Source organism: Salarias fasciatus, assembly GCF_902148845.1.
Source record: "Salarias fasciatus chromosome 7 unlocalized genomic scaffold, fSalaFa1.1 super_scaffold_4, whole genome shotgun sequence".
Classification (NCBI taxonomy): Eukaryota; Metazoa; Chordata; class Actinopteri; order Blenniiformes; family Blenniidae; genus Salarias; species Salarias fasciatus.
Genome location: NW_021941229.1, coordinates 1,635,326 through 1,662,406, shown reverse-complemented (window position 1 = coordinate 1,662,406; position 27,081 = coordinate 1,635,326). Strand labels below are relative to the sequence as shown.

General features: G+C 53.9%; 2 protein-coding genes across 5 annotated transcripts; both read right to left on the bottom strand.

Moving 5' to 3' along the window:
• Nucleotides 1-23: 23 nt before the first annotated feature.
• On the bottom strand, nucleotides 24-9,982 carry odf2a (outer dense fiber of sperm tails 2a). 2 transcript variants are annotated; one of them, XM_030084822.1, is made up of 20 exons: nucleotides 9,847-9,982; nucleotides 8,941-9,023; nucleotides 8,729-8,848; nucleotides 8,341-8,454; nucleotides 8,074-8,265; nucleotides 4,675-4,808; nucleotides 4,435-4,558; nucleotides 4,222-4,344; nucleotides 4,044-4,115; nucleotides 3,863-3,934; nucleotides 3,649-3,765; nucleotides 3,339-3,524; nucleotides 3,125-3,234; nucleotides 2,653-2,788; nucleotides 2,382-2,492; nucleotides 1,763-1,993; nucleotides 1,338-1,438; nucleotides 1,077-1,239; nucleotides 806-931; nucleotides 24-677 (listed from the first exon to the last, which is right to left on the bottom strand). In XM_030084822.1, the coding sequence occupies exons 2-20, from the start codon at nucleotides 8,986-8,988 to the stop codon at nucleotides 507-509; spliced, it is 2,451 nt and encodes an 816-aa protein (XP_029940682.1). In that variant the 5' UTR covers nucleotides 8,989-9,023; nucleotides 9,847-9,982; the 3' UTR covers nucleotides 24-506. The 2 variants fall into 2 exon arrangements, with proteins under 2 accessions (XP_029940682.1, XP_029940683.1); XM_030084823.1 differs by having other exon boundaries at nucleotides 4,044-4,112.
• A 3,333-nt stretch (nucleotides 9,983-13,315) lies between these two features.
• On the bottom strand, nucleotides 13,316-26,690 carry scai (suppressor of cancer cell invasion). 3 transcript variants are annotated; one of them, XR_003930576.1, is made up of 18 exons: nucleotides 26,422-26,690; nucleotides 24,627-24,751; nucleotides 21,966-22,061; nucleotides 21,692-21,778; nucleotides 21,248-21,346; nucleotides 21,031-21,127; nucleotides 20,792-20,890; nucleotides 20,559-20,711; nucleotides 19,475-19,576; nucleotides 19,135-19,236; nucleotides 18,984-19,062; nucleotides 18,798-18,900; nucleotides 17,812-17,893; nucleotides 17,360-17,432; nucleotides 16,830-17,003; nucleotides 16,540-16,640; nucleotides 14,641-16,420; nucleotides 13,316-14,472 (listed from the first exon to the last, which is right to left on the bottom strand). XR_003930576.1 is itself a non-coding variant. In XM_030084316.1 (17 exons), exons 2-17 carry the CDS (start codon nucleotides 24,731-24,733, stop codon nucleotides 16,274-16,276), a joined length of 1,701 nt encoding a protein of 566 aa, XP_029940176.1. In that variant the 5' UTR covers nucleotides 24,734-24,751; nucleotides 26,422-26,690; the 3' UTR covers nucleotides 13,316-16,273. The 3 variants fall into 3 exon arrangements, 2 of the variants coding, with proteins under 2 accessions (XP_029940176.1, XP_029940177.1); XM_030084316.1 differs by having other exon boundaries at nucleotides 13,316-16,420; XM_030084317.1 differs by having other exon boundaries at nucleotides 13,316-16,420; nucleotides 18,798-18,897; nucleotides 26,422-26,689.
• Nucleotides 26,691-27,081: the final 391 nt, after the last annotated feature.

The following is a 27,081-nucleotide window of genomic DNA, read 5'->3' as shown; positions in this document are numbered from 1 at the left end:
CACACACACTCTCACATCGGCTAAACACCTGGATTCCTTCAGCCTGTTTTTGGGATGACTTCTTAATTCTTATTTTTTCAAACTGTTCGTTATTTTGCCTTTTAGCACGGCCTCCTGTATATTTATAGTGTTTTTAATACGTATGAACTGAAGTCAGTGTGTGTGAGGAGGGAGTCAGGTGTTCCATGATGGGAGCCGTCCTGTTGTAGACAAACATGATTTATTAACAGCTAAAAATTCAGAAAATATACAAAGAAATAATTCCATCTTCACTTCTTTAAGTGGGAGAAGCAGAAGTGACAGTCACTGGTTTGTAGTTAGAGAGGAGTGTAAACTCACAACAGTCTTCTGGGGACCAAATCCAGCATGCTGCTCCACAGCAGCAGAACAGTCGGTACAGGAGAGAACAGTCGGTACAGGAGAGAACAGTCGGTACAGCAGAACAGTCGGTACAGCAGAACGGTCATCCTGAGGAGGAATCAGCACCTTGATGAATCCCTGCTGGCTCAGAGGGGGGAGGAGGCCCTCAGGGCGCTGCTGGTGGCCAGGTCTCCGAACACGCTGGCGTAGGACGCCTTGAGGAACTGGACGTAGTTCTGCAGGCTGCGGTTGGTGCTGTCCGTCTGCTCCAGGCGGTCCTTCACGTCCTGCAGCCGGCTCTGGTAGCGCCGCTCCACCTGAACACACACACACACACACACACACACCACACACACCACACACATCACACACATCACACACGTGTCACCGTCTCCAGGCTGCACACGGGTGTGTGTGCGGCGGCGGCGGCGGCGGCAGCCCTCACCTCCTCCTTGCTGCGTCTCAGCTGGCTGACCTCGGAGGCGGTCCGGCTCAGCTGGGTCTCCAGGTCCAGGATCCGGGCCTGGGCGGAGCGCTCCTTGGCGGCGGCGCGCTCTCGGCTCTCAGACATCTGGACAGAAACACAACGGCAGTGGGCCTGAGAGGCTGCCGGCACGCCGCCCGGCACAGTCCCGGACCCGGCTCGCCCGGAAGCCGCTGCCCCACAGCCGGGGACGACGCTGTGCTCTGATTGGACAGTGGGTGTGGCGGCCGACCTGCTGGCGGGCGTCGCTGAGCGCCTCCTCCAGCCTCCGGCCGAGCAGCGCGCTCTCCCGGCTCTTCTCCTCCAGGCGCCGCTGGCTGCTGAGGACGGCCTCCTCCCGTTTGGAGACGGCGGCCAGCAGCTCGGCGTTCTGACCGCCGGCCTCCTCCAGCTTCCTGAGGGACGACACGGGACAGAGCTGACCGGGACACGGCAGGCAGGACGGCGTCCCCGCTCGCACGCCACCTGCAGGGGGCGTGTCCTCAGTCCTGACCTCTCCAGGCTCTCCACTCTCAGCTGCAGCTGCCGGTTCTCCTCCAGGAGAGCCTTGTTCTTCTGCCGGACCAGCTCCACCTGGCTGCCCTGGGTCTCCACCTGACAGCACGGAACACACACACACACACACACACACACACACACACACACACACACACACACACACACACACACACACACACACACACACACACCTCACTGGAAACAGGTGGCTGTGGTCTCTCATGTGGTTCTACACGTATGCTCCAAAGCCTCCAGTCTGCCTGTGGTCCCGCCCTGTGGCCCCGCCCTGTGGCCCCGCCCTGTGGCCCCCCCTCTGGCCCCCCCCTCTGGCCTTGCCCTCTGGCCCCGCCCTGTGGCCCTGCCCTGTGACACCGCCCTGTGGTCCCGCCCTGTGGTCCCGCCGTGCGGCGCCTGGCTGACCTTCATGCGGAGGTCGGCCAGCGTGGCGCCCAGCTCGGCGCTGCGTGTCTCCAGGCTGCGCTCGCGGTCCTGCGCCTCCTGCAGCTGCAGCTGGGAGCGCCGCAGCGCCTCGGGAAGCGGCTCCAGCTCGGCCAGCCGGCCCAGCAGCTCCGCCCGCACCGCCTCGGCCCGCCGCTCCACCTCCGCCACCCCGGACCGGTACTCGTCCGCCTCGGCCCGAGTCTTCTGCACCTGGAAGGAGAACACTGGGGTCAGGCCCACGCACACACACACACATACTCACACACTCACACACTCACACAGCGTCCAGCTCAGCGACTGTATGAAGGCTTTACTGGGTCAGAATCTGGAACTTTCACTTTTCTTCCACAACAACAGTGAAGTGACGACAGAAGCAGGGTCCAGGCTGACCACAGAGCGGAGGTCCAGCAGGGCGTCCAACCAGCACATACGACACCACAACCTTTATCTTTCACCAAATGCTCCAGAAACAAAGACAGGAGACACTACAGGACAACACGAGATGTCTTCACAGGGGAGCTGTTCTTCACTCAGTGTCCTCGTCTCCTCGGATCAGCTCTGTGCCTCAGGCTCAGTCCAGACAGGAAGCTCTGCCTACCTGCACCTTGTAGCCGTCCAGCAGGCTCTCGTACTGCCTGATGGACGCCTTGACTTCCTGCAGCTCCGACTGAGACGAGGCCAGCTTCTCCTCCGCCGCCGCCGCCGCCGCCTGAAGGGACCAAGACAATTACTCATCCTGCTAATGGAATCCCAGGCAGTGTAAACCCATCAGAGTGGGACCGAGACAGGAAGGACGTCTCACTGGACACACAGCAGGCTTTACAGGTGTGTGTGTGTGTGTGTGTGTGTGTGTGTGTGTGTGAGAGAACCTTCAGCGTCTGGTTCTCCAGCCTGGCTGCCGCGCTCTCCGTGGTCAGTCCCTGCAGGTGGTCCAGCAGCGCCTCCCTGTCCGCCCTGCTCTTATCCTCCGCACAGCGCAGCTGCTCCGTCAGCTCCGACACCCGGCTGCAGCCCGGAGGACGTCAGGGACGCAGCAGAGACGCAGCAGAGACAGACGGAACGTCAACCCCTCACCTGCAGTCACACTGAACTCATTCCCTCTACGGCTGATCCACTCTTCTCCAAACACATCAGACAGAAAGAGGTTTAGAAACCATCAGGGTCCATCAGGGGGGAGACAGCTGGACCTGATGGTTTCAGCCCAGAGTTCTATAAGAAACTGAAGGATCTATATTTTATTTATACTTAAAATAATTAAAAAAGATGAGCGCTGCCTCCTGGTGACCAGCTGAGTGTGTTGCCTCAGAGCAGGGGAGTGTGTTCTCTGTCTCAGGCTGTTACCTGCTGAGCAGCTCCAGCTCCGCCTCCAGTTTGCTCTTGTCTCTGGTTTCCTGAGTGAGGCGGTTCTTCCAGGCCTCGGCGGCCGCCAGCGCCTCGGACACCTGCTGCTCCTGCCGGAGGGACACGCCCACACTGCTGTCACGGCCACAGAACCCCCTGACCTGACGTGTGTGTGTGTGTGTGTGTGTGTGTGTGTGTGAGACGGCCGGCGCACCGTTTCCAGCAGCTGGCCGCTCAGCTGGCCGGCGGCGTCCTGGCAGCGCTGGGCTCGCTGCTTGTGGGCCCTGGAGGCTCGTTTCAGGGCGTCGCGGTCCGCCGCCGCCTGCTGCCTCGCCCTGCTCAGCTGATCCGTCAGGCGGGACACCTCCGCCTTCTGCTGCAGCGCCGCTCGCTCCAGCGCCTGCAAACAAGACCGCCGACTGAGTCACGCTGCTGTGGGGTCAGACCAGGCCGGACCACCCGCACACGCACAGGGAGAACATGTTTCCTGGCCGTGACCCCGTGTGACCCGGGGTCGGACCGACCTTCAGCTGGACGCTCAGGCGCTCGTTCTGCGCCGCCTTGCTGCGCAGCTGGCCCTGCAGGTGAGCTCTGGTCGACTCCAGACTCCTGGAGATGTTGCTGGAGCTCCGGGCCGTGTCCTACACACAGAACCGGCACAGCTCCCATCATGCATCCTGCTTTCACACACTCAGCTGCAGACACTCAGGAGCTGGCTCTGATCACAGACCGCCTCACCTTCTCTGCCTCCAAAAGCCTGGACAGCTGCTTCACCTCTCGCTCCTTCTCCTCCAGTCTCACCACAACATGCTGCAGAGAGAGAGAGAGAGAGAGAGAGAGAGTGTTACTGAGGAAGAGGAGGAAGAGGAGGAAGAGGAGGAAGAGGAGGAAGAGGAGGAAGAGGAGCTGGTCCTCTCACAGCGTTTTCGGCCTCCATGTCCGCCAGCCTCTTCAGTAAGGAGTCCCTCTGCTCCGCCAGCCACTCCACCTGCTTCACACAGCAGGGGACAGACCGTCACAAACACCCCCACGCTGCAGGGGCGTGCACGCTGCAGGGGCGCGCACGCTGCAGGGGCGTGCACGTGCAGGGGCGTCACCTGGCAGTCCTGCTGCTCTCGGAGGAGGCGTCGCAGCGCTCGGTTGGTCTCCTCGAAGGTGTGCAGCTTCTGCAGCAGCAGGTCCTTCTGCCGGTCCAGGAGGGACGACTGGTCCACACACAGCTGACACACACACACGCACACACACACACGCACAAAGGGTGTGACTGCGCCGCCAGCCTCCGGACGCACGGCAGTGTGCGGCAGACTCACTCTGCTGCCTGCGGCGCTCAGCTTGGCCAGGGACTCTCGCAGGGCGGACACCTGCCGGGCGGCCGCCGCTCCGTCCAGCTCGGCCTCCGTCAGCATCCTGAGCAGAGCGGAGCCGTCCTGCTGCCTGGAAACAGAGGATGTGATCGGCCGGCTCGCTGGACGCTCATGTCTGTCAATCTTTGTTCTATTTTCTCTCATCAACACAAAGAGTCTGCTTCCTGACGGCGCTCCGGCGTCTACCTGCTGCCCCGGCCGTCCTCCAGCAGCCTCTCCATGGACGGGCGCAGCAGCGTCTCCTCCCGCTCCTCCTGCTGCCGGGCCGTCGCACGCTCCGACTGCTGCTCCAGCTGCTGCTGCTGCTTCTGCAGCTCCACCTGGACACACACACACACACACACACACACACACACACACACACACACACACACACACACACACACACACACACACTGAAATGTCCTGGAGCTTCAGGCGTGCTCGGGCTCCTGGTGTCTCCGGTCAGTGTCCGCTGCAGCATTTTTCTCTTTACGCTGCTTTAGGTTTACACTGCTGGGAAATGGCGTTCAGGAGGGAAGAGTGTGTCTCCTCCCTCCCTCCCTCCCTCCCTCCCTCTCCGTGGATCACATGTCATCAGGGTGTTCCCTCTGCACACCTCAACATGGGAAAGACTGAGTCCAGACCAGGGGTGTTCAACCTGTGGATCTTTTCTCCCTCTGTAGTGGCTCCATGAATCTTTCACCACATGAAACTTGAATAAAGTTATTTTATCATAGTTCCACACCGCAGTACTAATCAAAATTATCTGTAACTCTTGGTTCAAAAGGGATAAAAAAAAAAAGTACAAGTAAAATTTGGAAAAATAGCTAAAACCACAGGAAATGGGGAAAAGGGGAGATAGAGCAGCATAAAAAAACTGGAAATGTTTAGATTTGAAAAAGAAAAAAATGAACATTTTGAGAAAAAAGCATGAAAAGGAGGTAAAATGGATAAAACAACTCAAATTTAAAAATTCTCAACCAAAAAAAGCTTAAAAAGAGGAGCTAAACTCTTAAAAACATTGGTTAAATGTGTTAAAAGGTTCTGTTCTGACCTGTAGTTAAAACCTCATGAATGTATCATAAGATGTAGTTTTTATCTGGGAATCAAAACTATATGTGAAACTCCATGAGCTGCATTCACCTCTTTCTAAAAGTTTACGTCTTCAAACAGACTTGATTTGTTGGAAAGTCTCAAAAATATCTCTTTTGGTCAGAAGGCAGCGGAGTCCTGGTCTGGACTGAGTCCTGGTCTGGACTGGGTCCTGGTCTGGACTGGGTCCTGGTCTGGACTGAGTCCTGGTCTGGACTGGGTCCTGGTCTGGACTGAGTCCTGGTCTGGACTGAGTCCTGGTCTGGACTGGGTCCTGGTCTGGACTGAGTCCTGGTCTGGACTGAGTCCTGGTCTGGACTGGGTCCTGGTCTGGACTGAGTCCTGGTCTGGACTGAGTCCTGGTCTGGACTGGGTCCTGGTCTGGACTGAGTCCTGGTCTGGACTGGGTCCTGGTCTGGACTGGGTCCTGGTCTGGACTGAGTCCTGGTCTGGACTGAGTCCTGGTCTGGACTGGGTCCTGGTCTGGACTGAGTCCTGGTCTGGACTGAGAGTCCTGGTCTGGACTGAGAGTCCTGGTCTGGACTGGGTCCTGGTCTGGACTGGGTCCTGGTCTAGACTGGGTCCTGGTCTGGACTGGGTCCTGGTCTGGACTGGGTCCTGGTCTGGACTGAGAGTCCTGGTCTGGACTGAGTCCTGGTCTAGACTGGGTCCTGGTCTGGACTGAGAGTCCTGGTCTGGACTGAGTCCTGGTCTGGACTGGGTCCTGGTCTGGACTGAGAGTCCTGGTCTGGACTGAGTCCTGGTCTGGACTGGGTCCTGGTCTGGACTGGGTCCTGGTCTGGACTGAGAGTCCTGGTCTGGACTGAGAGTCCTGGTCTGGACTGGGTCCTAGTCTGGACTGGGTCCTGGTCTGGACTGAGAGTCCTGGTCTGGACTGAGTCCTGGTCTAGACTGGGTCCTGGTCTGGACTGAGAGTCCTGGTCTGGACTGGGTCCTGGTCTGGACTGGGTCCTGGTCTGGACTGGGTCCTGGTCTGGACTGAGAGTCCTGGTCTGGACTGGGTCCTGGTCTGGACTGAGAGTCCTGGTCTGGACTGAGAGTCCTGGTCTGGACTGGGTCCTGGTCTGGACTGAGAGTCCTGGTCTGGACTGAGTCCTGGTCTGGACTGGGTCCTGGTCTGGACTGGGTCCTGGTCTGGACTGAGAGTCCTGGTCTGGACTGAGAGTCCTGGTCTGGACTGGGTCCTGGTCTGGACTGAGAGTCCTGGTCTGGACTGAGTCCTGGTCTGGACAGGGTCCTGGTCTGGACTGGGTCCTGGTCTGGACTGGGTCCTGGTCTGGACTGGGTCCTGGTCTGGACTGAGAGTCCTGGTCTGGACTGAGAGTCCTGGTCTGGACTGGGTCCTGCCTGGACTGGGTCCTGGTCTGGACTGAGAGTCCTGGTCTGGACTGAGTCCTGGTCTAGACTGGGTCCTGGTCTGGACTGGGTCCTGGTCTGGACTGAGAGTTCTGGTCTGGACTGAGTCCTGGTCTAGACTGGGTCCTGGTCTGGACTGAGAGTCCTGGTCTGGACTGAGTCCTGGTCTGGACTGGGTCCTGGTCTAGACTGGGTCCTGGTCTGGACTGAGTCCTGGTCTAGACTGGGTCCTGGTCTGGACTGAGTCCTGGTCTGGACTGGGTCCTGGTCTGGACTGAGTCCTGGTCTGGACTGGGTCCTGGTCTAGACTGGGTCCTGGTCTGGACTGGGTCCTGGTCTAGACTGGGTCCTGGTCTGGACTGAGAGTCCTGGTCTGGACTGGGTCCTGGTCTGGACTGGGTCCTGGTCTGGACTGAGTCCTGGTCTGGACTGGGTCCTGGTCTGGACTGAGTCCTGGTCTGGACTGAGAGTCCTGGTCCGGACTGGGTCCTGGTCTGGACTGAGTCCTGGTCTGGACTGGGTCCTGGTCTGGACTGAGAGTCCTGGTCTGGACTGAGTCCTGGTCTAGACTGGGTCCTGGTCTGGACTGGGTCCTGGTCTGGACTGAGAGTTCTGGTCTGGACTGAGTCCTGGTCTAGACTGGGTCCTGGTCTGGACTGAGAGTCCTGGTCTGGACTGAGTCCTGGTCTGGACTGGGTCCTGGTCTAGACTGGGTCCTGGTCTGGACTGAGTCCTGGTCTAGACTGGGTCCTGGTCTGGACTGAGTCCTGGTCTGGACTGGGTCCTGGTCTGGACTGAGTCCTGGTCTGGACTGGGTCCTGGTCTAGACTGGGTCCTGGTCTGGACTGGGTCCTGGTCTAGACTGGGTCCTGGTCTGGACTGAGAGTCCTGGTCTGGACTGGGTCCTGGTCTGGACTGGGTCCTGGTCTGGACTGAGTCCTGGTCTGGACTGGGTCCTGGTCTGGACTGAGTCCTGGTCTGGACTGAGAGTCCTGGTCCGGACTGGGTCCTGGTCTGGACTGAGTCCTGGTCTGGACTGGGTCCTGGTCTGGACTGAGAGTCCTGGTCTGGACTGAGTCCTGGTCTGGACTGGGTCCTGGTCTGGACTGAGAGTCCACTGCCGTCCAGACTGACCTCGTTCTTCAGAGAGCTGACTTCAGTCAGGAGGCTGTCGATCTTCCTCTGGTGCTGGCTGACCCGTGCATGCAGACCCTCCTCCTCCTCCTCCTCCTCCTCCTCCGACATGAGGTCAGCCAACCGCAGTGCATGCTGGGAGGTCTCGGGCTCTGTTCCTGGAGGCGTGATCTCCAGACAATGCGTCGGCCCCTGAACACAAAGCCCACCGTCGGTGAGCTCCGGCTGCTCTGGGGAGACGAGGACGTCCTGGAGACTCTTCCAGACCTCCCACTTGAAGGAAGCGTCTCGGACGGAGGCCTTTCCCGGAGGGACCCATGGCTCCCGGGTTTTCACCTGGGCTGTGGGGCGGACGCTCCCGGTCTTCACTCTGGTTCTCCCCTTCAAAAGACACACAAAGTCATTCAGGCAGCACAAGAACGACACTGCTGGAGGCAGAAGTGCTGCTGCTGCTGCTGCTGCTTAAGAAATCACACTACTTTATTTAAAGAATTTTCAATCTTAAAAGCAAATCAAAAACATAAAAACACATTCAAATTTGCTTAAATCAGTTCAATAATAAGAACAAAGCGGGAACTTTAACAGCAGACTAAAATAAATGAAATAAAAACACTATAAAGACAGTAGATTATTGAAACACTGAGCACTGACTGACCTGAGGGGTCCTGACAGGAATGGTCCTCTTAAAACTCTTCACGTGCACGTGGACCGGTGTGGACTCGTCCACGTGGACATGGATGGGAGGGGAAGTGGACCGGGTTCTCATGGTTCTCCTCTGAGAGAGACAGAGGGTTCAGTACAGCTGACACTGAGCAGGAGGTTTCAGGATGTGTGTGAGACTGTCAGGAACAACCGCAGGACACACACCTGCCTCGTCTCACCATCTCTCCCAGTAAAACGGACACTTTTACTCATCAGTGAGCTGCCAAAGTCCAAAATGAGACACAGGTCTGTGAAAAGAGGGGAGGGAAATGTGATGGAGGGAAACAAGGATGCATAAGGTCTTTAGAAGAATAAAAATCTGCAGGACAAAACTTTAGGAATCTATAGATTCTGTTCTGACATATGTAAGAAAATAACTATTTTAAATTCCACTTTAAAGCAGCTGAGAGCAGAGAGAATGGCGGCACTTCATCCAGACATGGCTTCTTATCTGCAGGTTAATTTCATTTCAGTGATGTGTTCACACACTGTGTTCTGTGGAAGTGCTCCTGATGCCCTGCAGTGGTTTTAAGTACAGAATAATGCTGGTTTCTTAATAAAGCGATGAGGGAAGGCCTGACGGTCACCAGCATCCTAGACTGCTCTCCAGTCTCTGACAGGTTTGAGGGTGTTTTCCACTGTAGGTGGGTGGATCATCAGAATATTCATGATTTCACAATAAAGATCATTGTTCTCAGTATAGTTTTAAGTAGTATAGCGAAGCTCATAACATAACTATCTTTGTGAAGCTCTTTTTAGATCCAGTCATGCAGCTGACCTGTTCCCAGTCAACCTGGCTGGTTGGAGCCTTTATTCACAGTCTATGGTTGGAGCTTTATAATAAGAGAGAAAATAAATAATAAATAATAATAATAATAATAAAGGAAATCAGTGGGATAAAGTCGTCAGGTTTGATGAAGTTGCTCTTATCAGCAGTGGATAGTTTATTTCGTGGACTTTATTGTGGCTAAAGAGCAAACAGGGCTAATAGCACTGACATTAGCAGAAGAGAAACAATAACAGCAGCATTTCTAAACTCTGGGACAGATATAAACAAATCCATCGTCTTACCATCAGAAAGCTCGGATAAACTCGTCGAGACTGAATCAAATCTCTCATTAGAGAAGCGACGTTTGTAGTTTCGAGCAGAATAAAATTGATGGTAGTCTCAAAAAACTCACAAACTCAACCGTGCAGAGAAGCTAACTTGGCTCTGATTGGCTGGTTTAAAGCACGTGACCTCTTTCTCGGACACTGATTGGGCCAGAGTGATCATCCCCTGACGTTCCCTAGCAACACACTGCTCAACAAGCGGCGGACATAGATATATACAAGTAGACACACAGACATACACCAGACACATAAAGGGACTTATGGACGGTATGGCGGCCCAGAAGGGCCAGCGGAGCCAAAGGTCACAACATAGCAGTAAAAAGCCACAACGCCTTTTGCTGTTGCGTTTTATCTTTTTACTGCTGTACAGACACAGACATGAGAACAAACAAACACAACAGGCACACAGAGCAGATTGCCTTTGCTTTGTGTTGAAAGTGTGCAGTACTGCAAAGTGGCCGCTGGAGGGCAGTGCACCGCCACAGAGCAGCATCAGGCCTGACAGGAAGTCTGATGATAATCAACCCCAACTTCAATGATAATTCCACATTTAACATGACCAGTGGTTGGAATGGTGACAAATGTCAGGAAAGAGAACACGTTGAGGAGAATTCACCTGCTGGACCTGAAAATATAACAGTTAGATCACTGAAGTGGCTTATCAGAGAACATAATTCATCTTTTTCCATCATTTTTATTAAGGAAGTGTAAAAAAGCTCAGTGTTTAGCGGAGCCACTGCTTTAATTATTCTATTTCATGCATTAAAATGGAGGAATACTTCATTTAATGGAGTAATGAAAAAATAAAGTTAATAAAAAAGCTAAGAGGATGAAGCGTCTTAGACCTCCGCCTATTGATGAACACTGACATTGTATATAAAAGCTAAGAGATGACAGGATGTTGTTTTGTCTCAGAGTTCAAACTGATGACTTTCAAATGGCTTTTTCCAAATGAATATAATAAAGTAAAGTCTGGGCTTGTTGCAACCTCTGCGAGCTGTCAGGTGTCGGTGGCTTTGGCCTTACCTCAGATGACTTGCCTGCTTGCTATTGCTTTTCTTCTGTTCCTGTTTTGGTTAGTTAAAAAACACTAATTTGAGGTAATGGAATATCAATTAAAGACCACAAAATACTCATTTGTGGCCACAAAATACTAATTTGAGGTCACACAATGTTAATTCAAGATCACAACATACTAATTTCAGGCCACAAAACAATCATCTGAAGTCATAAGATACTAATTTGAGGTTTAAAATATTAATTTCAGAACACAAAATAATAATTTGAGGCCGGAAAGGCTAATCTGAGGTCGTGAAACATTAATTTAAGACCACAAAATACAAATTTGAGGCTTAAAATATTATTTTGAGGTCACAAACTAATAATTTGAAGTCATGAAATAGTAATTTGAGGCCAAAAATACTATTCTGGGGCCATAAAATATTAATTTAAAGCCACCAAATATCATTTTGAGGTCACAAAATACTATTTTGAGGGAAAGAAGGGCATGCTTCATACACCCAGACCCAGAAAAGACACACAGCAGCTTCTTTATGAAGCCAAACTTTTTTTTTTTTTTATTGGCTCCATCTGGCAACACACAGGAAAAAAACATCTTATACAATAATTGATGTCAATCATTGCTGAGATGGGAGAGTGAGAACACACCAGTCTTTGGCACTTCCTATTCTAAACGAACATGCTGCTTACAGACAGAATAATCTGCCCTTTTTTTCTCCAAATGAACTCTTAAAAATACATCTGACAGTTCAACACTGAGAACCACGACAAGCAGACGACACATGTTGCTATAAAGGAGGGCTGCACCCGTCTTATGGACATTTTTACAGTAGAAAAAGGTAGAAAGGCCCCCATGTGTGTGAGTGTGTGTGTGTGTGTGTGGTGGGGAGGGGGCACAGGGTCGATCAGGGCAGTTTTCTCTGTGGAGGGGGCGTGGCCTGCCAGCTCTGTGGGAGGGGCTTCCCTTGATGGACTTGTGCTTGTGCATCCATGTGAAAAACTTGTGCTAATACTGATAACGTTCCCCTCCAGTGGCCGGCTTGTTTTTTTACTGCCTGAATGTTAGAAATCAACACTGATTCTGAGAACCGATGGAATAAACATGGCGGTTCCTGAAGGGCAGGCGGAGTGAAAGGACAGCGCCGTGGTTTGAGCGGGTTTCTCTTAGATCTGTTACAGCGTCCCTCTTCAGCTTGTTCGCTGCTCTTGTTCTATCGATCACATCAGTTTCTCTCCTTTGTGTTTTTCATGCTTGGTTCCTTGTTTCACGTCGGCAGGTGAAATCGTCTGTGCGAAGCCGCTCATACGAGTAAAAGATGTACCGTTACGCCGTTCAAGCTACCCTGTTAGCACACGCCGTTAGTTTCCTGCTGATCTGAGTTCATGTTTGTTCACAGAAGCTACATGCTAATTAGCACAGGTGACTGGTAGCCACACAATCTCCGTTTTCTTACACCAGCAACAACAATCATGTTAGCATAAGAAGCTACTTTCTTGCTAAAAGATTCATTTTGGTAAAACAAGCCGTATGGATTGCTGTCATGTATTCTTTGTTCATATGAGTTATTGTTTGTTTGCTATTTTCCTTTTTACCCAACTTTACATCTGTTAGCAGAGTACCAGCGCGATCACGTTAGCATGAGCACTAGCTTATACAGGCTGCGCTCACTGTAGCGCGAGTACCAGAAGTTAACGTCAGGTGAAGACACCGTCTGGATTGCGCCACTTGATCTCGTTTTCCCGAGTTACACCCTCGCTTTTATAAGTTCATGTGCACAAACTACAATAGTGTTAGCAGTTTCGCTCAAGCTAACTGAGGATAACACGAGGATCAGTTCATAAGAGCGACTCTCTCCTTCACCAAGGTTCATTTGTTTTATCCTAAATTACAGACTGTAACTGTTTTCTGACTCAAGCTAATTTTGTTGGTAAAAGCTAAAGTGTTAGCGCAGATAAAACCTCTCTCCTTTTCATGAGCGACAGCCGACAGAGCTGACAGTCTGTAAAATCTGAACTGTTTTTCATCTTTTATGACTCTTTAAAGTTAAAGCTCAGTATCGTGCACTTCCTTTGTTCTGGTGTTGTTCACAGCAGGGGTTTTCAGGATTAAACTGGATTAAGTTTCATTTTCCACCAGAACCCTGCGCACTGAAGACTTCGGGACTCTGTAACGATCTGAAGGCGATGGACCCGTCAAACGCTGTGGCGGCGTCGGCTCGGCCGCCGGCGCTCCGGGTGGATTCAGAGTGGGGGCGAATGACCACCAGTGCTACATGATCGGCGGTCCGGCACACAAAAAAACAAAACCATCACGGCGAAGCAGAAGCTCAAAGGTGTTTGGTTTTCCTGTATCACGATGCGAAAACAGTGAGAATTCTGGGTATTTTCACTGGACGGACCCTTTTTCATCTTTTCATGTTGAGTTCTGGGAACACACTAAAGGATAACATGTCAAAAACACAGAAATATACGGTCTGAGGAGTCGCCACGCCTCTCTACATGCTTTTCTTTTTTTAAGCAGACTGTATAAAAGGAAGGAGGGCGCTGAGAGAAGCGGCGATCCTCGGGGACAGCCTCATTTCTTTAGAGCACCATCGGCTGTAAAACACGAGGACCTCTGCCTCTGGACCAACGCCGTCTCCTTTTCCCCCAAAAGCACAACAAACAAGATCAGAAGAATCAAAAACTTGATAAAGTGCAAGCCTATAAAACAGAAGAACACGTGGAAACAGATGCAGAGCAGGTTGAACGAAAAAAAATAAAAGGTGCTCGTCGTCCTCTGCTTCTCTTCCAGTCCTCGGAATGTTGGAATGTGACGTTAGAAAAACTACAAAGTGGCCTCTTCCGAGTGTCTGCGATGCTCCAAACATCGGCCCATCGGCCCGGAACTCACCCCTCTCCTCTGAGGCCACATCAGGCGGTGAATTTCAGCGTCAACTTTCATTTTTCATTTTAGCTTTTGAACATTGTAGTTCTTCTTCAAGCAGTGTGGCATGCTTTTTTTCCTCATTTCAAGCTTTTTTCTTTTAGTAATTAGAGTATTTTTTTAAGCTATTTTCACTTCTTTCTCTCATTTCTGGTGGTTTTTGTTCCTTTGCTCATTTACGTAACCTTTTAAAGCTGGTTTTAGCCACGAGTCGGTCATCCCGGACTCCAGCAGATGACAGGAAGTGAAGACGCGTGGATCAGAACTGTCGGTGTTGGTGTCAGGAGATCAGTGACGTGAACGTCACCATCAAACATGCAGGATTAATAAAAACCTCAGAGCAGCTTCACTTCACACATCGGACATGAGGACGAGAACACGGAGCGCTTCAACTGCAAACGCTAACCGACAGAATGCGTACATATCCAGAGAAATTTACTAAACATGAATTTATAAAATAACTTATCTTAAACTGGACAATTTTTCTTTTAAAAAGTGCGACTTAAGGTCTGGAAAGTCTGGCGGCTCACGTTGAGAGCTTTTCTCCTGCTCCTTCATCTGAGCTCCTTCTGGAGTCCAAACTCCCGGACCTCCGAGGCCGAGTCGCCGATGCTGAAGGTCTAAACTGGAACACCAAACTCCTCATTTCAGGGGCCAAAAATAATCACCAAAAAAAGCAGAATAAATAATAAATAACGGCATTTTTACAGGGAGCATCAGCCTACATTGTCAAATAATATATACACTTAAATAAATTTAAAAAATAGACTGAAACTAGGAAGTTAGAAGCTTGAGTGAAAATGTACCACTGATCCTCCAGGGTGGTTTCCGGTGCAGCCTCGGGGTGTCACCACAGCAGAACGTCTCTGTTCTTCGTCTGACTCGTTTCGGTTCCTGCTGTTTTTGGTGCAGATCAGCAGAAGTGAAGAAAAGGTCCTGTGCGGTGCAGAGCTTCTCTTCTGGCCGATGGTTTCTCCACAAACAGCTTAGCATCGATGCTAATGCTACGTTACTGGCAGCGAGGTCACTGAGGTCAGAGTTCAGCGTCTCTCTCCATCAAACAGTGATCACCGGTTTAAAACACCAAAGATAAGAAGACAGAAGCTCAAGTCTGTTCATTTCACCCTGTGGACGGTTTCACCACACCGCGGTCCGGACCGGACCGGATCTGACCAGACCAGAATAGACTGAACTGGACTAGATCTGACCAGAATGGACTGGATCTGATCAGATCAGACCAGAATGGACCAGACTGGATCTGACCAGACCGGACCAGACTGGACAGGACTGGATCCGAACAGACTGGGCCAGACCTAACAAAACCGGAAAAGACTGGACTAGACCAAACCGAACAGGACTAGACTGGACCAGACTGAACCACACCGGACCAGACCAGAATAGACCAGACCCTCCCGCCTGGTCTTTAGATACAACAAACAAGAGAAAAATGCGAAGAAACGCGATGTGATGGTCGCTATTGGTCAGAAGCTGGAGTGGGCGGGGCTAAGGTGTGACAGCTCAGTTCTTCCTCCCATGAGGAGGAGGAGGAGGAGGAGGAGGAGGAGGAGGAGGAGCGCTCACAGCGCCACGCCGGTTCTCAGTGTTCATGGAGCCTGGTCAGCAGCAGAGCAGGGTGAGAACATGCAAACCCGGCCCAGAGAGGAGGAGAGGAGGACCAGCGAGAAGCAGACCAGGCTCGAAACGGCCGAGTGCTGAAAGGCTGTGGACTGAAGTCAGGAGGACACGGAGCAGAACCAGCAGAACCAGCAGAACCAGCAGAACCAGCAGAACCCAGCAGAACCAGCAGAACCAGCAGAACCTAGCAGAACCAGCAGAACCAGCAGAACCCAGCAGAACCAGCAGAACCAGCAGAACGGCGTGCAGCTCAGCCTGCTCCAGGTTAAAGGCAGACACAACAGTTTGGCAAAAACAGAACGACCAGCCGGTGGAACCTGCTGACTCCTGGCTGGAGGCAGGGAGGGAGTCCTGCAGCCTCCACTGAATCCCCTCCAAACCAACGCATCGAGGACAAACACAATCCTACCTGGAGGAAGCCGAGGATTGTTTTTTTTTTTTTTTTTTATTCCTCCAACCAGCATCCTTCACTCCGTTAACAAGATCAATGATTTAAAGTAAAGAATCAAGCGAGCACAGCATGGAGCCTCCGGCAGCCTGACAGGTGAGCCGAGGAGCGCTGAGCGGTGTGTGTGTGTGTGTGTGTGTGTTCTACACGATGCATATATTCAGCTTACACTGCGTCACGCCGGCGGCCTCGTCTGGATGCTGCACTACGCTTGCGGTGAGGACGCGGGGCGCGAGCGAGCGAGTGTGTGTGGAGCTTGGTACTGGATTACCTGTTCAACTAAAAGAACGAACAGCGAGGGCTCTGGCAGTGGAGTCTGTATTTACACGCCTGCCACGGCGCCCTGCGGGGGGGCGCTAGTACGCCTCCAGCGAGTCGTCCCAGAATAAACTCTGCACGTCCAACATGGCCGCCAGCTCCAGGACGTGCTTCTGGAGGACGCTGCTCTCCACCGTGTCCTGCTTGGGGAGCTCCGGGTACGACTCCGGGAAGCTCCGACACTCCTGCAACACACACACACACACACACACACACACACACACCTGGCGTTTGAGTCTGTGCTCCTGACACCCACACATCGGCCCGGGGGGGGGGGGGGGGGGGGGGGGGGGTGGACGCTCACCCGGAACAGCTTGTGCAGCCGCAGAGCGGCCGAGCAGAAGACGAAGCGGATCAGCAGCAGCCGCAGGAACTCGTCGCCGAAGAACTGCAGGAAGGCCTGATCTGTGGGCGGAGCATCAGGACGCCATCAGCAGGGTCGCTCACCTGAACCGGAGTTTCTACGCCTTAAAGAGAAGTCCTGCTGCCTGAGGGACGCCCCCGGTGTGATGTTAGCCGTGGACAGCCTCTGAAGGCTTCATCTCCTAACAGGACATTCATAAAGGAGCCACAGCAGTGGAGGAGTCGGGTTACCGATGGTCCGAGAGCGGGTGATCATCTGGCCGATGTCTCTGTACACCTTCCGGAGGAACTCCTGCGCTCGCTCCCACATGCCCCGGCGCAGGCTGCTCAGGCCGCAGACCGAGGAGAAGGCCAGCAGGGGGCTGTAGAGGAACAGCGTGAAGAGGCTCCCGCGCTGGGACTGGTCTACAGCCAGAGGACAGACGGGGGGTCAAGACCAGGTCAGACCGCTAGGAGCCTGCTAACACGGGTTGATGACCTGATAACATTAGCTGGGACGATAAGCCTGATTTTTCTGGGATGTTGATTCTATTTGCATCACGATTCTTCGATTGTCATGCTTTCTGTTTGTCAGTTTGATTTAACACCAGACCAACTGATCACTCTACAGACTAGATCAGGACCCAGATTTCACATCCGAGTCCCGTTTTTTTTAACTAAAGCCTGAGGCAGAAATAACAGCAGCTTTCTGAAAGTCTTTTCACGTTAGAGCCCTTTCTACCAGAGTGAAGTTGAAACAGAGACGGGAACCTGTTACACACCTTGTACGCTCTTGGGATACACAGTGGGCGACAGCAGGCACACCAGGGGCTGGCCGAACAGGTTCGTGAAGTTCTGAGGGGACGGACAGCGAGCAGAGGGGTCAGCGAAGCCCACTGGATCTGAACGCCGGCGCGAGCAGTAAAGGCTCAACGCCGAAACATTTTCACAAGGAGCAAAGTGTTAAAGTAGAAAAGGCTGGCTGTGTGGCCTAACAGAGCAGTCAAGACATTATCCTGCGTTACTCCCAAACCCTGAAGACATTTATTCTGGGGAGTCACCCGAGGGCGCAGCAGTGACAGCAGTGGAATTTCACAGCATCAGGTTCTTCCTGCAGGGCCCGTACCTCCTGCAGGGCCCGTACCTCCTGCAGGGCCCGTACCTCCTGCAGTGCCCGTACCTCCTGCAGGGCCCGTACCTCCTGCAGGGCCCGTACCTCCTGCAGTGCACGTACCTTGTAGGCTGAGCTGTTTGAAGAATCCACGATGACAAAAAGAGGCTTCCGGGTGAAAGGGAACAAGTCCCCGGGATGAAGGCTGGGAGGAACACACACACACACACACACACACACACACACACACACACACACACACACACACACACACACACACACACACACAGATGTCTTGTTAGCGGAGTGTGTGGGCAGCAGGCAGACGTCAGGCTGAGTCACACATGGAAATGGTTTGATTCGTCACAACAGGCAGGCGTGGAGCCGATCTCCTGGAGGAGCGCCGGTCTCCGGGAGGAGCGCCGGTCTCCTGGAGGAGCGCCGGTCTCCAGGAGGAGCGCCGGTCTCCAGGAGGAGCGCCGGTCTCCAGGAGGAGCGCCGGTCTCCAGGAGGAGCGCCGGTCTCCAGGAGGAGCGCCGGTCTCCAGGAGGAGCGCCGGTCTCCTGGAGGAGCGCCGGTCTCCGGGAGGAGCGCCGGTCTCCGGGAGGAGCGCCGGTCTCCAGGAGGAGCGCCGGTCTCCAGGAGGAGCGCCGGTCTCCAGGAGGAGCGCCGGTCTCCGGGCGGAGTGCCGGTGTCCTGGAGGAGCGCCGGTCTCCAGGAGGAGCGCCGGTCTCCAGGAGGAGCGCCGGTCTCCAGGAGGAGTCCCGGTCTCCAGGAGGAGCGCTGGTCTCCAGGAGGAGCGCCGGTCTCCAGGAGGAGCGCCGGTCTCCAGGAGGAGCGCCGGTCTCCAGGAGGAGCGCCGGTCTCCAGGAGGAGCGCCGGTCTCCAGGAGGAGCGCTGGTCTCCAGGAGGAGCGCCGGTCTCCAGGAGGAGCGCCGGTCTCCTGGAGGAGCGCCGGTCTCCAGGAGGAGCGCCGGTCTCCTGGAGGAGCGCCGGTCTCCGGGCGGAGCGCCGGTCTCCAGGAGGAGCGCCGGTCTCCCGGTGGATCGGGTCTCGGCTCTCAGCCTGTGTGCAGAATCCTGCTCCCCCTGTCCGGGCGCCGGGCTCACCAGTGCATTTCTTTCTGGGCCTGGTTCCTCTTCTGCACCGTCTCGCCGTTCACCACGTCTCGGTTGGTGTTGGTGAGGACTCCTCCGAAGTCGTAGGGTCCTGCTGGTAGGACGGGAGTCAGAGGACCAGAGGTTCAGCTTCACGGCGAGGCTGAACTCCCTCCTGAGCGAAGCTCGGCGTTTTACCCTCATAGTCGGTGTGTCCGGTGGGGAAGACGCCGGTGGCGGACAGGTACACCAGCAGGACGCTGTTGGCAGGTAATTCCTGAAGACACAGGCAGTGACAGAGATTCACACACTCCTCAGTCTTGTCCACCTCGGTGTGGATCTCACCGACCTTAAAGGAGGCAGACAGGAAGGTGAAGAGCTGGCTGAAGGTGGGCTTGTACAGCAGATACTTGTGAGGGTTTTCTCTCTTGGCCGGCTTCTCGTTGGGCTCCTGCAGAGAAACATCGAGCACAGATCGCGAAGCAGCTCTCTGTAACGACGGGAGCGATCGCAGATACAGGCCACACCACAGCTCACTTCTAATCAACTCTCTACACCTGGGCTGAGAAAAATAGTCTTTTTTTTTGATGATTTCCCCAAAAAATGGCCGTCCGGTTTTGACTTTTGCTGGTTACAAATCCTCGTTCAGTGCTTGGACCGTCCTGCCGGAGAGGGAGACTGTCACTCACCAGAGTCCCCTGTTTGGACGTCTGCGTCGCCAGGTTCACCGGCTCCCTCTCCAGAGCCTGGAGCATCCGGAACATGTCGATGGTTAACTCGCTGAACTTCACCTGAAAAAAGAATCGAAAAATAAAAGAAGTTAGAGCGTTTCTGCTTCACAGAGGTGGATTGATGCCGCTCACTGACAGAAGGCCTGAGTTCCAGGTGTCAGAAGCAAAAAACGGAGAGGAGTGAGGACCTGAGTGTTTAATCGCCTCCAGATCCTGCAGACGTCAGAGCGGTGTGATGTGACCTAACAGAGGAGCTGCTGGAGCTCAAACTGCTGCAGAAGCTCAAGCTCAACCACAGAAAGCCGTCAGAGTTACCGGTGCTGAAGTTTACTTCATGAAGGAGGAGCAGCGCTCACACGGTTCCAGGCGGGTCATAATGTTTTGGCTGATCAGGGTGTGAAAGTGTTTCTTTCACACCTGGCTAAAGTAGAATACTGAGAGACTATATATGTTTGATGTGGACTTCAGTGTTTTGGTTAATAGTGGACAGAAGACGGAGCTCCGACACTAAAATACGCCTCAGGCGATCCGAGCCCAGACCCAGTGGGACCAGCCACGCCAGCATCAGGGAGGACTGTCTTCACTTTTTGTTGTTTGGTAGAAACAGAAAACTCTGGTTCGCTCCACACCCCTGGACGAGTTAATGCAGAGGAGCCGAACCCTCAAATATTCTCTGATGCATGCGGTCCTCAGCTCCAGCCTCAGCGCGCTACACTGCCTGTGTGAGAGGCTCTCCTGATGGACGTGGTCCCTGAACCACGTTCTGGATCACACCGTCAAGAGCTGGTCAGGCCACGCACTTTAAAACAGTTACTAATCCAAATTCTGAATTACTACCTCAGTGTGTATCATGACGCCAGGCTGCAAGAAGACAGAAGACAAACGGCCTCCGAGGCTCCATGTGAACCAGTCAGCTTGTTGGCTAACATGAGGCTGACCTCATGAGGTCAAAGGGTCATGTGGTCGCCAGATGGGACGAAACCGGAACTAAACGCGTGTGTGTGTGTGTGTGTGCTAAACGGATGAATTAGTGGGTTAGAACCTGGTTGTTACAGTTTCCGATGATTAGTGCGTCGGCGAGGACGAGCTGTCCGACCACCATGCCTTGCTCCAGCGGGGGAACGCCGCCCTCCTGCAGACGGTTACTGGTGACCACCACCGAGTTGTTGTCGTTCAGAACGACCACCGGATCCGCCTGGGAGAGGAGGGGGGGGGGTTATCACACTCCCACTCCCACATGAAGACGGCTGGTTCTACGGCTGGCTCAGACCCTACCTCCACAAACGCCGCCACTTCCTGCAGAACCAGGTTCCACTCCAGCTGGTCCTCCGTGTTGAACCTCTGGGTGTAGTCCTCGATCTCCTCAGACAGCTCCTGCAGGTGAAGGACAGGTGAAGGACAGGTGAAGGACAGGTGAAGGACAAGTGAAGGACAGGTGAAGGACAGGTGAAGGACAGGTGAAGGACAGGTGAAGGACAGGCGGAGCCACCGGCGTCCGACCCGCCGGGCCGCACCTTCACCAGGACCTTGACCAGGTCCATCTTGTTCAGCAGCAGGCAGACCACGATGTAGCGAGCGTAGTACCGCAGCTTCTTCACCACCAGCTCCGGCCTGCAGACACACACACACACACACACACACACACACACACACACACACACACACTCCGGTCAGTTTGATTGGTCGGCAGAGACGGGAGGAAGCGCTCGGCGCCGGCGTTCAGGAGCTCACCTGTCCTCCTTGTTCACCTGGAAGTAGTAGGAGCGCTGGCGGATGGCGGAGTAGAAGGAGAAGGCCTCGTTCAGGTAACTGGTCTCTGAGGTACGAAGGCTGAGAGGAGAGCGGAGGACAGGAATCTAAACCAATATCAACACCATGTGCTCCATATTAAAACATTTTCTTGATATATTACCTGAAAAGAAGCATTTCAATGTGTTCTTTATGGAAATGAGTTCCATGAATCATCGACGCGCAGCAGCAGAAGCAGCTTTATCAAACCGTTAACTCAGACAGTTAAACCTTCCGCCGTGATATCCAGCTCTCAGTGCTCCTCTGACTGCCCTTTCTAAAACACTCCATCCGTCCGGAGCGATAAACTCACCGACTAAACCTGGAATAAAGCACTGACGGCGCGTCGGAGGCGAGTCCTGATGGGACCGTCTCAGTCAGACCTACTAGTAGTGGTAGTACAGCTGTCCGATCTTGGAGGCGACTTCCCCGATCTGCCATCTCTTCAGGCCGTAGCGGCTGTCCAAGACCTGCCTGTCAGGAAGACGGACAGACAGCAGATGAGCACAGCGGGGGAGGGGAGGCCTCATCTCAACCTCTGTTTAACACGTCCTATCACATGAAGCACTGAGTTTTTCTGTTGATGAACTTGTAGAGAAACTCCGGACGTTTATCAACGTCCACAACAGCGATGGAGCATAAGGGCAGGAGACGGAAGAACCTGTGCTGCTGCTGGAACTTCCACAGCTTGGTGTAGACGTCAAACGTGCGTCCGAAGTAGGACTGCCACTGCTTGTGTCCATACTGAGGCAGATCTCTGCAGAGACACAGCGGGACAGAAGAAGAGCAGACGAATGAAAACCTGCTACGCTGACATGGTATCACGACAGCAGGACATTTACTGGAACCATCGGCGGTGATTTCCTCCTCTCCAACTGTTCACTGAAGCTGAATCCACCAGCGGCTGAGAGGAGACCAGAACCAGGCATGTCCCTGTCCCTGTCCCAGACCAGAGGCCTGGAGGGCAGAGGCCAGCTCACCACAGAGGTTCCAGCTGATCCAGGACTCTGCAGCTCTGCTCTCTGATGGTGCCTCCTCCATGCTGCTGGAGCTTCTGTCTGAAGGGACACCGGGAGCAGCTCAGCTGTTCCACGGCTCTCTGGAGGTGGTTCAACCTACAGTAAACCCAGCTTCTTCCACAGCGAGCAGCAGCAGCGGCACTAGCATTAGCATTAGCTCCAGGAAGCTGAGGTTTAGGAGGAAGTGGCTCATCGTGTCAAACTTGTGTTTATTTTTTTTTAAATATATGTGTTAGTGTGTTAAATTCCTTGGGACAGTGCGACACACTGAGAAGGGAGGTGATGCTGCTGAAGATTGCAAGACCTTCATATTTACATCCAGACAGCAGGGCTCTCCCTCTTGGCCCTGATTCGACCCAGCAGGGTTCAAAGAGGAAGACGTTGCGGACTTGCTTGTCGTTGCTTCCTACTTTTCTGAGACTTCCGCCCAGTGAGGACACCTGGTGTTAAAAGACTCTGTCATTATGAATTTGCAGGATGATCTTGAGGAGAAAATGTAAACTTGCTGCTGAAAACAGAAACTGACACGAGTCGGGAAGGAGACTGGACTCAGAACTTTTATAGGTCCTGACCAAACCCTGTTGGTTCTACTGAGAACCGATTCACGTAAAATCAAACGGTACCTGAATGCATCACTGTGCCTGCGAGGGAGTGGAAGAGTTGGCAGTTTTCCACGCCGGACCTGAATGCAGCATTGACCACTAGAGCGTAACGCCGTCCGCAGCGTGACTAGAAAGAGATCGAAAGTTCAGCTCCACTTTTCAAAATGTGGTGCAGATTCTGCTCGCTGCGGCGGGGAAAACGTCTGATCTGAGGAAGCTGCTGGTTCAGAACAAGGTTTCTCTCAAAGCTGAGGAGGAACCAGCCTCAGATCTACGGCTACGACTCCAGCATTCAGCACCGTTAGCATGCTACCCTGGTCATAATGTAGTGGCCGGAGGATGTGTCTGACAACAGTCTGTGTTTGGCCGGCCACCACATGACGGGCTCAGCAGATCAGCGGGAGAGCTCCTGCCGGTCCAGATGGCCGCTCGGCGCTCCGCAGCCGTCCTCAGCTTATTGTCAAACCCACAGAGAGAGAGACTGAAAACACTGGCTGGGCGTGCACGAGGCGGCCGGCGGCCCGCACACACTGCAGGACAAGAAATGCTCCTGGAAAAGGCGTCTCTACATGATCCAGGTCTCCAGGTTCCTCAACCTGAGGACCAGACTGCATTCTGAAAGAGAACCCAGGAGCAGATCGCTGCTGGTGGAGAGCCGGTTCTGCAGGTTTCTGAGTGTCTCTGAGGCGCCAGAGCGCCGTCTGCAACAATTAGCCTCAAACGGCAGAAATGGGTCAGAGACGCTCAGCTGGTAATTGCTTCAGTTATATAATTGTGAGAGTGGGGAGAAAAAAAACTTCCAAAGTAGTCAAAACTGTCAGAAATAGCAGGACTGCTTACAGGCGTGCAGCAGCTTCCAGGGGCGGGGCTCTCAGGAGGGGGCGGGGCTTATGAAAGGAGGGGGCGTTTGGGCCACTCCAGGTCCAGGTCTGGACACACATGGCTCCATTCAGTCCTTCCTGAGCACGGATCAGGGTCCTGTCCCCTTTGCAGAGAAACAGCCCCAGAGCATGATGGTTCCGCCGCCGTGCTTCACAGCAGCGACGGCGCTCTTAGGATGCAGCTCAGCATTCGTTTTCCTCAGAACCCGACCGGTCGAGCTTGGACCAAAAGTTCTATTTTAGCTTCATCTGACTGCGTGACGTTCTCCCAGTCCTGTTCCGGGTCCTCCGGTGAGGTAAACCTCCAGACGGGCCTGGACGCGTCCTGCCAGACGCAGGGGGACACTCCTGCTTCTGGACGCGTCCTGCCAGACGCAGGGGGACACTCCTGCTTCTGGACGCGTCCTGCCAGACGCAGGGGGACACTCCTGCTTCTGGACGCGTCCTGCCAGACGCAGGGGGACACTCCTGCTTCTGGACGCGTCCTGCCTGGCAGGGGGACACTCCTGCTTCTGGACGCGTCCTGCCAGACGCAGGGGGACACTCCTGCTTCTGGACGCGTCCTGCCAGACGCAGGGGGACACTCCTGCTTCTGGACGCGTCCTGCCAGACGCAGGGGGACACTCCTGCTTTCTAATAACTGATTTCTTCAGGCCAAGCTGCTTGTCTGTTGGAGATTCGGTCTTCCAGCCTGGCGCAGGTCTACAGCTCAGTTCATTTGAGGTGGGACAACTTGATCAATATAAATACTGATGAATGAATGAATGAATGAATGAATGTTTGTGTGCAGAGCATGTGGTGGAAGCTCAGAGGAACTGACCTCAGCCCATTGAAGAGTTGCTTGGACTTGTCCAGGAGGTAACAGAAGTCCGTGACCGTCTTCCTCTCGCCCAGCGGGATGTCGTCCTCGGTCTCGGCTCCAGTCATGACACCGACCTGTCACACCTGAACACAGACGCACGGGTTCAGAAGCGGCGGCGGACGGACGGCGACGGGCCGCCGCTCGGCTCTGCACACGCCCGGCAGGCTCGCACATGCCCCACTTCAGCACGAAGAGGAACAAGAAACCACGGAGAAGTGTGTCACATGGTCACCTTTTTTAGGCTGACCTGGGCCGTCCCAGATTTCACTCCGGCTGCGACGGATGTGCAATCAGGTCGCGGCAGCGCAGTCAGGTCAGCCCGCTCCGCTGAAGACAAAGCTAACCGTTCCCCCCTGGAACCGGCAGCCCCACACATTCAAGACTGGACGTTTCCATGAGAGCAGAATAACCAGACAATCAGCTAAACAGCTGGACTGAAGCAGTATTCTGATTAAACCTGCTTCTGAAGTCATGTGAGAAAATACACAATGATCGACAACTGTGACTGAGGATCACAGTAAATGTGTGCCGACGTCACATGAATGTGTCGAGAGCCACAAACATCAAAAACTCAGCGGAAATGTCCAGTCCCGTGACTCCATCATCACTCTTTGACTCCGAGAAAATGTCTCGACCAGGGAAACTACCAGGTGAGTGAGGAGGTGGGGAGATTCTTCCTTCCTCTCAGGAGGAGCGATGAGGCCCTGGCAGATGGCCGGGCCCCGCCGGGCCCCCGCCGGGCCCCCATTCAGCCTGGGACTACTACCCCGAGGGACAGAAGACACACTGAACCCACAGCGAGGAAAACCAGCCACTGCTCAGGTGGATCAGAAATAACGGAATCTGCAGAGATCTGCTCTCCCTGATAACAGTGCTGTTTCTCCTGCCTCCCGTCACACCACGGCTGCAGTGCTTCAGTCATGTTGTCTATGATTTCTGGACTTCTGTTGACCTTCAATCCACAGAGGAGGTGGCAGAAAATACTCCACTGGATTCATTCTTTTTATTCTATCAGATGTGATGAGCAACTGCTGTCTTATCTCGAAATCAGGCACAATATAGCATCACAGCGATCAGTCATCTCCATGCTCTGAAAATTCAACAGGACAGTGTTAACATTGAAGTCAGGTGAATTTAAATATAGAACTAATTTATAAGAATTGTGTGAGTGATTTCCAAACAGTGGGACTGCACGATATGCTGACACAAACGTGCACAAAATGAAAAAAAGACAGGAGAGCAGGTGAGCAACGTGCAGCAATCTCGTTTCTTATACTGCACAGTTCAGATGTTGGAGGAGCTGTCGCGCACAGGGCTTCCATCTGGCTGGATGCAAAACAGAAACACACAATACGTTTATTACACGTTTATAACCGTGACTATGGGCTGCTGTGCAGCCACTGGCTGGACATGAATGAACCGTGGTTCCGTGCTCGGTTCATTCATGCTCTGCAAATCCGACGTGAGGAAAGCGTCACTTACTGCCGGTAAATCTCTAACGTCGTGTGTTTGATTGATGATGGTGTGAATCAGGGGCCAGAGAAAGAGCAGTGTCCCCACATCCCAGAGACATTAGCATCATCCAGACTGACCCCCCCCAGCCGCCCCGGTCCCCCCGCCGCGCCGTCCGGTCGGCTCCGGTCCCGGAGGACCGCGCCGGAGAGCGGAGCGGACGCGGCCAGCTCGCGGGGGCAGGTGACACGGCGCGCCCGCAGCCTCCGGGAGGCGCCCGGGCCACTACCTGCTCTCTTACCCGGCCGGCTAGCGCAGATGAAGAGCGGGAGCAGCGGAGACGTCTCCTCTACAGGTCCGAGCGGGAGCCACGACGAGCTGCGGCGGCGAGGCGCGACGCGCTGGGCATCTCCGAGTGTCCGAGGGGCCCCGGGGCCGCGGTCCGACGAGCCGCCCTGATCCGCTGAGGGGAGCCTGGCCGTCCCGTGGCCGCAGGGAGACAGCGGGAGGAGGAGGAGGCGGAGGAGGAGGAGGAGGAGGAGGAGGAGGAGGACAGCCGCTGGCTCTCTGCCACCGCTGCTGGCTAGCTACTTCCGGGTCACACATTTCACAATAATGGCTCTCCAAGTTCTGGCATTACACATTATTGATCAAACTGAAGTCAATAGTGGATCACTTCAGAGGTACACGCGTGTCGTTGCAACTCTGAAAGACTGCTTGTGGATTTACTACCTCAGATCGGGGACATTTCCCGGTAATCTCAGATCTTGGCTGTTTTTTGGCGGACGTGAGCTGAGTGACAGAGATGATAGAAACACGACAAGATGTTTCACCTCTCGCGCAGCAAGCTGCGGTGTCAAACTCCGGCCCTGGAGGGTCGTTGTCCCGCATGCATTCAGCACACCCCAATCTAATCCTGCTATCACCAAGCTTTCTTATTTGTTAAAGGGACGATAAGGCC

What these genes read in the sequence shown, in the direction of transcription:
- odf2a (XM_030084822.1), bottom strand. Translation starts at nt 8,988, where the DNA reads ATGAGTAAAAGTGTCCGTTTTACTGGGAGAGATGGTGAGACGAGGCAG. An exon ending in ACATGGAGGCCGAAAACGCT is followed by an intron (nt 3,935 to 4,043) that starts GTGAGAGGACCA and finishes CTCTCTCTGCAG; the next exon opens with CATGTTGTGGTGAGACTGGA. An exon ending in TCAGCGACGCCCGCCAGCAG is followed by an intron (nt 932 to 1,076) that starts GTCGGCCGCCAC and finishes GTTTCTGTCCAG; the next exon opens with ATGTCTGAGAGCCGAGAGCG.
- scai (XM_030084316.1), bottom strand. Translation starts at nt 24,733, where the DNA reads ATGACTGGAGCCGAGACCGAGGACGACATCCCGCTGGGCGAGAGGAAG. An exon ending in CGTCCAAACAGGGGACTCTG is followed by an intron (nt 19,237 to 19,474) that starts GTGAGTGACAGT and finishes GTTTCTCTGCAG; the next exon opens with GAGCCCAACGAGAAGCCGGC. An exon ending in GGCTGCACAAGCTGTTCCGG is followed by an intron (nt 16,421 to 16,539) that starts GTGAGCGTCCAC and finishes TGTGTGTTGCAG; the next exon opens with GAGTGTCGGAGCTTCCCGGA.